Genomic DNA, 8,589 nt, shown 5'->3' on the forward strand with positions numbered 1-8,589 from the left:
GCTGTCCTGGAACTCACTTTGTAGACCAGGTTGGCCTTGAACTCAGAAGTCCGCCTGTCTCTGCCTCCCGAGTGCTGGGATTAAAGGCGTGCGCCACCACACCTGGCTACCTGTTTTTATTTTTAATGGTTCTATTTATTAAAATGTAGAAAAGCATATATACAAGCATGTTTATCAAAAAGCTTAAATGCTTACATTTCTTTCTTCTATAATAGTCATCTCAAAACAACAACAAAAAATGGTGATCAATAATTATTACAATAATTTTTTATTTTAAAAAGTAGGAATAAGAATGTTTTCATATTTTTAAAATTAATGCATTTCCTTATCATTTCAAGCAGCAGCATGTTTATTTATGATACTGTACAATATCATAAATCTAATTAAGCTGTAGTGAGTCACAGTCTACCTCACTATGCAGTACAACATCATAGACCTTAATAATTTTTACCTCAGCAGGAGGAAAAAGCCCTTTGAATTAAAGCATTAAGTTCTATGGTGAAATATATTGTTGTAACTTCAAAAAGAAAGAAGTAGTGTTTATCAGTGTTTAACATAACAGCATAGTGAGGTTAGAACTGTACCCCCCCAGTACCATCAGAGTATTTCTAGGTATAAACAGTTTATTTTCTAAATTGTGAATTGGTTAATGACATTCATCACAAGGCTATTCTTTGGTTTGTATCCATGGCCCCAAGACTCAGACTGTTACATAGCTCATGGCTGTTGTTCAATCAATTGTACGTTCCTTTTACTGTTCTGTGGGCCAGAATGAGTCATTCAGTAACTTTGGTTATTTAAAATTCTCTCTTCTGGAGTTTAAGTCTTGATCTATTGCTTTATTTTTGTTTTGATGAGGTCAGTTTTCTCTCCTAGAATATGATTTGTTGATTGATTATATTCTCTCTCTATCTGATATGTGTGAATGTACACACACTCACACACACACACACACACACACACACACACACACACTCTCTCTCTCTCTCTCTCACACAGAGTGCTGGCCACTAACCATAGTTCATGTACTCTGGGCTGACTACCAATCAGTCGTATTGATGTGCCCCCTTAGGTTGTCCTGCTGGTTCACATTGGAACTCTCTGCATATGGAACAGATTAGAACAAATGTAAAACAGGGTGTGAACTGTCAATAAACCTGTCACCTCTACAAACATACTCCAATAGTCTGAAAGAAATTGTGAATTTTATCTTTATCTTGTATAGATAGCACTTTAGTATTTAGCAGACTCTATTTAAAAATAGCTCCATTATGTGGATGGAAATGGAAAATATTTTACTGAAGGACGTAACCCAAATCCAGGAAGATAAATGCCAAATGCCATATGCTCTCTTCTCTCTGTGATAGGGAGTCTCAACTCTTAGATTTAGTACATAACCTAGAATAATTGCAGAAGTCAGGAAAGTAGAAAGGGAGAATGGAATGAATAAGGAAAAGCACTTACCCCAGGAGGGTAGAAGGAGAAAGGACAGATAAATACACCAAGAGTATTTGAAAACGCTATAGGAAAAAACATTGTCTTATAAACTTACTTTTCTAAGCACACCCAGAATTAATATAGAGTTAGTGGAGTTCTGCTGCATGAGGGTATAATGGTCCCCCACAAAGCCACAGACTAACAACCCCCCCCCCGTGCTTGGATACAGGGGGATCCAAGGCATCACCCAAAACAATATAGGATATTGCCATTGCCCTCCGTTGCTTCCCAGTACTTGAAGGTCAGAGCATAATACTGAAGACACAATACATTTCAGACACAACACTTAGAGCAATTGAGATGAAGCTGACATGGAGCCATTCTCCCTGAGATAATTCTTTTACAGTATCAGGAGGTGTTGTGCAGGCTGCCACAGGAGAGAGACATTCAACAATCCTACCTGGTTGTAAACTTATTCACCCCTAACAATGGCAAGGTAAGATGTCCAAGTGGTACAATAGTGATTATTTATCATAGGCCACATTTTCTTTCTTCCTTCCTCTTCTTTTCCTTCCCTTTCCTTCCCTTCCCCTCCCTTCTCATTCCATTCCCATTCCCTTCCTTCCTTCCTTCCTTCCTTCCTTCCTTCCTTCCTTCCTTCCTTCCTTCCTTCCTTCCTCCCTCTCCCTCTCCCTCTCCCTCTCCCTCTCCCTCTCCCTCTCTCCTTCCCCATCTCCCTCTCCCTCTCTCCTTCCCCCTCTCCCTCTCTCCCTCTCCCTCTCCCTCTCCCTCTCCTTCTTCCTCTCTCAGCAGTGTTTTATACAGTACCTAATCTGTCTCTATGTAGTCCTGGCTGTCCTGGAAATTTCTATGTAGACTAGATTGTTCTTGAACTCACAAAGATCTTCCTGCTTCTGCCCCCAGAGTACTGGGATTGAAGGCATGTGCCACCATGCCCAGTCAATTGCACTTTTATTTTAAGGATAAGCAATAGCTGTTTAGTTGGAATTAAAGCCCATTTAGAAGGAGGGAATTCATGTATACCGATGGCTGGAGATGTCATAAACCTTAGAATAGTGGTTCCCAACCTTCCTAATGAAATCCTTTAATGTAGTTCCTCATGTTATGGTGACCCAAACTATAAAATTATTTTTGTTGCTTCTTCATAACTGTAACTTTGCTAGTTATCAGTCATAGTGTAAATATTTTTGGAAATAGAAATTTGCCAAAGGAGCCACGATAGGTTGAGAACCACTGCCATAGAGAGCAACCTATTACTGCTATTTCCCTAAACCAATATAGCTTCTTACTGTACACTCTCCATATACTCATAGATAGATTTACTTTTCACCTCCCACCAAAGAAGCTTCATTTTGCAAGATATGAAAACTTAGAAAAGTTCATAGGTGGTCATCATTGCAGAGAATAAGTGACTATGAGCCTCTTGGCTTCAGTTTGACCACCTAGGATATATATTTTCTGCCTAAGGCTTTCAGAGCACTGTGGAAGAGAGGGAAGAAGAACCGAAAGGTTCAGAGAATCCAGATGCCCAATGCAAGACTGTAACTGCTAGGCACAACAGGTTTGCCATGAAATTCATGAAGTCCCAACTACATAGCTGCTTATACAATATCTGTATATTAACCACACCAGTTAACATGTCAACATGGATGGGGCAGATTTCACAAGACCCCCCCACTAGATGAAGATCTACAAGAAGCTGATAACTGCTGGAGAAGGGATTGTCAGTTTTCTTCAGGGATGAAGCCTGTGATATGTTATATAGTTCCATGTGGTCATCCTTAAACACACGTTCATACAAGTGACACTAAGTGGACTTAGTAATGGTGTGTCTGTGTGTGTATCAAGAATGATTATAGAAGATAAAGTCATGAATTCCAGAGGGTGTAGATAAAAGGACAAAGGAAGAGATGAAGAATGGAGAGAGGATTGGAAGTGATGGAAATTCAGTGTGCTCATGTATAAAATCCAACCCCTAATACCTAAAGACTTAAAAAAAAATCCTAAAGATTTTAAGGTTACCCAAACTCTAAGAAACATTGATGGATATTTGCCCAGGACTTACTCATAATGGATTTTATGTTGTTCCAAGGTAGACTGGATAGTCTGAGATTCCTTCTCACTAACTCGGAAATCCACAGTCATATTCACAGCGATATCATGGACAGCATCTGGATACCAGAAGTCGAGCTACAAGACAAGACCATTGTTAACTGTGGCTTGTTTGTTGTTAAATACACTTAATTGTTAGTTGTTAAATATATACTTAAAATGCTGAGTGTGGCTATGTAGTATAGCTGTACCTTTAGAAATGTGGGGTATAAAACCATGAGGATTCTGGGGCTTACTGGTTGCTGGGTTCAGTGAGAAATCCCTTTTCAAAGGAATAAGGTAGAGTGACGAAGACATTTGTTGATTTCTTTTGGCTTCTGCTTTTTAGATGTATATCTATATCCACCAGAAGAGGTGAAGCACTATACAACACATATAGATACTATACCCACACCGGCCATACATTGTGCACCATAAAGGGATGTAAGGTTCTGTGTAACTAATAAGCTAAAGAGAATCTTTTTTTACAAATGTATTTAAGAACTGTTGAATATAAAGTAGTAGGAAAAAATTCATTTGTACTAAGAAACAGTTTAGGACAATGCATTGAAAAGAGCAAGTAGAAGAGACAACTCTTCATTAATCATGCTTTAATGGTATGTACACGGTTATTTAATAATTGATTTAGCCACAGTTGGCAGTCATCCAGATTTTACAATTTTCTGGCTCCTCCCCTGAATTCCTCTGTGAATTCTAGAATTCTGGTAAGGTTTGTATCTGACAAGAAGGTGCAATTTATTAATCTTGTTTTTTAATTTTACTATTTTAGTAATATGCCCTTGACCAAATCACTGCAACTGATTGCTTTTCAGTGTGCTTTAATTTAAAAATGTGGTTAATAGGCTTCCCTGGTGAGTGCTATACATGTAGTGAGGTGGATATATGTCCTGAGATATCATGAGTGCTGATGTCCTCTTTGCTATGTGCCCATAGCTGGAAATTTCAGCAATTTTAATGTGTGAGCCTGCAAGAACAGCACTGAGGTTAAAACAGTTTGAGAAGGTTCAAGCTCTTGAGTTTCTTTAAAATCCCAGTTAATTTTGAAACCCAGTGAAGTACAAATTTCCAGTCTGAGTGATGTGAAGATGATGTTCAGTCTTCACTATCGCACTCCACCTGGGAGATGTGAGGGAGCTGCTGGGTCTCCGCCATTACACCAAGATTGAGGTATGTTCCAAGTCACTGTGGCTATCTCTTAGTTACAACACACTTCAGGTTTGGGGCAACCCACTATGGGACAACAAGAGGTTGTTTTCCGACCAACCAACACATCTGTATACTTTGAAACATCATAGGATAAGGCGAACATATCAGGGGCTAATTTATAGGCCAAATATCACAATAACAACATCTGCATTATAGCAAAAAATGTGGAGGAAGAGTTTCATGCTCAAAGTACTGTTGTGAACATTTATTAAGTGGCAAGCACATAGGTGTGCCACAGCAGCGTCCTAGAGGGAAGTTATAAGAGGAGGTTTTGTGTGCCAGACAAAGCTGCATATAAGTGTTTCCATCATGTGAGCTAACAGCAGAGGAAGGAGCACAATCTCCTAACAGAAAGAACACAGCAATTTCCTGCAATTGCTCCAGTCTGAGGCAGGGCACAGCTGCACAGAGGCAAGGATAGTGTGAGTGTGAAGGATACTCAGGAATTAGAATAGGGAGAGCTTCTGACTGGTTTGACTGAAGAGAAGAGTGTGATTGGAATGAAGGACAGGCTTGGTTCTGGGTTTAAATCTGATGTGTGATGTTGGCAGTTTCAGTTACCACCTTTTTATGTCAGGTTCTGTTTCAAGGATGTTACATTGTAAATCTGATGGCAAATATGAAATAAGAGCAAGGTGAGTAGGCCAAGCTGACTTGTGTGATAGGAGTGGCTTCACCCATGATAGAAAAATGTTCTCTTTTCTGTTGGATTTTAAGAAACTGCTTATACTTAAGAAACTCTTTTGAAGGAATCCTCACTGTTGGAAAGCTATCATCAGTCAGTACTTTACTCTCATCAGATTGTACTTGAACAGAAGTCACCAGAAGAAATTGGAGTGGATGTTGTGGGTGGGGGGACTCAGAGTACAGACAGGAAAGGGGGTAATGGAAAAGGTGCCAAGGATTCCCCTTGTTTTACAGAATACTTAGGAGCTATTGCTTGTAAAGCAGGAAGGAAAAAGCAGTGAACCACAGAAACAGAACTAGGTGTGGTGCTGGCTCCTGGCTGAGTTATCCCAATCGTTCCCGTCATTCCTCTCCCTCCCCCGTTTGTCAACCTTTCATAGCCAGTGGGCATTGAAGATAAAATGGAAGGAATATCTCCTAGAGAATTGAAAAGAAAGAGATAAGACTCCTCTGACTGTTTTACCTCAATGCTTTGGGTCAAGTTCTTCAAGACACTGGCTTGCTTTTCATTCTGGAGTTTCACACGGAATACCTTCTCCCTTCAAGTAGATAAAAGACAGAAACCAAAGAAACAAAATTGCAGTGAAATTTGAAGCCATATTCCTTACCTCCTTTTTCACCCAGGGACTGGACTATAGATAGAGAAATTTACCTGTCAAAGTGGACAGGAGCAATTGCAAGTGTGGTGTAGATGACAGCCATAAGCAAGAAGAACCTCATGTTTTTTCTTGGCTTGATCTGACCCATGTACGGGTTTTATACCTCAGCTTTTATCTCGAGGAACAGCTGATTTCCTTTGTGGTTCCTGGGGATGAACAGTCCTTCCACCTCATATTTTTACAGTTGAGAGGAGGCAGGGTTGTGAATATCCAGGCCTCTCTCTACTTTCTTATATTTTTGCTTGTGAGCCTAGCCTCTAATGGCTGAGCCACCTCTCCAGCCCTCTGCTTTCTTATTAATAGGAGATATACATGTCTCTAAAAAAGATTGGGAAAAATCCCTTCAGCAAGTAGTGTGTTCAAGGTGATAGGATGAGTCTATTCACAGAGATAAGACAGTAACTTACCTCTGTTCTAAAATACTGGCCTCCCAGGAAGCTTCAATTAAATAGGATGAAGCATACTCATAGGTTTTAAATACAAAACAATTAATATACTTAATTTTTTGTGAGTATGTGTTTGGAGTGGAGTTTGTTCATGCTATGATATATGTGTGGAGATCAGAGGACAACTTAAATAGAGGACACATTCTATCCTTTTATCATTTGAGTTTTGGGGGATTGGACTCAAATCATGGGTCTTGGTGGCAGGTGTCTTTACCCACTGACCCACTGCACTGGCCTCTATCCTACATTTTAAAAGTTACATTTATAACCTCAAATGAATTTGAGTAACTGCTATAGAACTTTGGTGTATAGTCTTTTATTTTTTTTCAACTTTTTATTTTTGGTTTTTCCAGACAGAGTTTCTCTATATATCCCTGGATGTCCTGGAACTCACTCTGTAGACCAGGCTGGTCTTGAACTCAGATTTTTGCTTTCCTCTGCCTCCCAAGTGCTGGGATTAAAGGCATGTGTCACCACTGCCTGGCTTTGGTATATAGTCTTATGTAATGAAACTTTATCCTCCTCCCCCCCCTCTTTCCTCTTCTTCTTCTTCTTCTTCTTCTTCTTCTTCTTCTTCTTCTTCTTCTTCTTCTTCTTCTTCTTCTTCTTCTTCTTCTTCTTCTTCTTCTTCTTCTTCTTCTCTCCCTCCTCCTCTCCCTCCTCCTCCTCCTCCTCCTTCTTCTCCCTCCATCTCTTTCTTTGGAAGGTTGGGTGGACAAGCTATTGCTATGTTTGAGTTGGCCTCAACTTCTTGCCTCAGCCTTATTGCTTCTGGGACTGTAAGTGTATGCCAGGAAGTCAACTTGGTTACATATTATAAATATCAAAATATTATTATTGGAGGATGTCCTTATTATCAGAGCAACAATTTATACTCCATCCACAAGTTTCATGTATTCTCCCAAGAATCTTTTCTAAACTCTGAAGATAAGAAAGTGGACATTTTTGCAAAATGCCATATGTTTTCACTGGTCAGTGATGATAGCAGTAGAAACTCTCAGGGCAAAGGCTTGATCTGTTGCTCTTGCCAGAATGTGTGTTTTACAAGAGCAAGCTGAAAAGGAAAAGCTTGATTTTAGATTTAAACAGATACAAGCTTAAAACTGCTCCTAAACCCCAGCTGCACCCTTGTGACCAGTGTCCTGCCTTAGTTCCTTATCTGTAACGATGTTATGAAGATGTTCATGAATGACAAGATTAACCGAGATAGTGTATGGAAAGGAATTAGCATTCGGTAAATGACTAGATAAAGTATAAGCTCACTTTCAGGGTCTACAAACAGAAACTTACCGTTGGCCACTGTCAGGCTGCAGAACTGATCAGTATCAACCTGCATCATGTGGTAGACTCAAGTAAAGGCTGTGCCCTTTAGGGGGTGAAACTTCTCTCTGCATTTATGTTGTTTTCTACTTCAAGAAAGGGAATTGTTTCTAGACACTTCATCTTCAGATTTAAAAACCTCTAATCTGAAAATCATTTTGCCAATTATACAAGAAAATAGAAAAAAAATCTCCTTTAATTGTGGTAGTCTAGGGTATTGTTTTTTTCTTTTGGTCTTAAAACTTTGACACCAAGCCTGATGATCAGAACTGGATCTGTGGGACTCACATAGTAGAAGGGGAGAACCAACTTGCCTCAGTAGTCCTGACACAACCTTACTCCACTCTTGCATAAAGTTGGGAAGAGGCTTGGTTTTTCTAGGGATCTAGATAATTTGAGGCAAATGGTAACCTCATGATTAGATTCTGATGCTAAAGTACATCTTTTGACTTGTAATATCCATTGCATGTTGATAAGTCAGTGTTTCTGAATAAAATCTTGACCTACACACATTCAGGTCACTCCTCCCAATTGTCCACTTACTGTTTCAGGCAATGGACAGTAGATTTCAGAAATATTTATGAACATTTATTCAGAATGTGTGTTATTTCTTAGTATACAGAGCCAACGTAGCTTGCTTTCTTCCTTTCTCTCTCTCTCTCTCTCTCTCTCTCTCTCTCTCTCTCTCTCTCTGTCTCTCT

At 39.6% G+C, this 8,589-nt stretch overlaps 1 protein-coding gene across 1 annotated transcript in view; it reads right to left on the reverse strand.

Annotated features, from left to right (window-relative positions):
* Cpa3 (carboxypeptidase A3) overlaps positions 1-6,187 on the reverse strand; it is a 27,523-nt gene extending 21,336 nt beyond the window's left edge. The window contains exons 1-3 of the mRNA XM_021157889.1: positions 6,116-6,187; positions 5,927-6,002; positions 3,524-3,648 (exon numbers count right to left, since the gene is read on the reverse strand). Of these exons, the coding sequence (XP_021013548.1) occupies positions 3,524-3,648; positions 5,927-6,002; positions 6,116-6,183 (269 nt within the window). The 5' untranslated portion in view covers positions 6,184-6,187. The remainder of the gene's footprint in view (positions 1-3,523; positions 3,649-5,926; positions 6,003-6,115) is intronic.
* Between the last annotated feature and the right edge of the window lie 2,402 nt (positions 6,188-8,589).

The sequence above is a fragment of the Mus caroli genome, chromosome 3 (genome assembly GCF_900094665.2).
Source record: "Mus caroli chromosome 3, CAROLI_EIJ_v1.1, whole genome shotgun sequence".
NCBI classification, from domain to species: domain Eukaryota; kingdom Metazoa; phylum Chordata; class Mammalia; order Rodentia; family Muridae; genus Mus; species Mus caroli.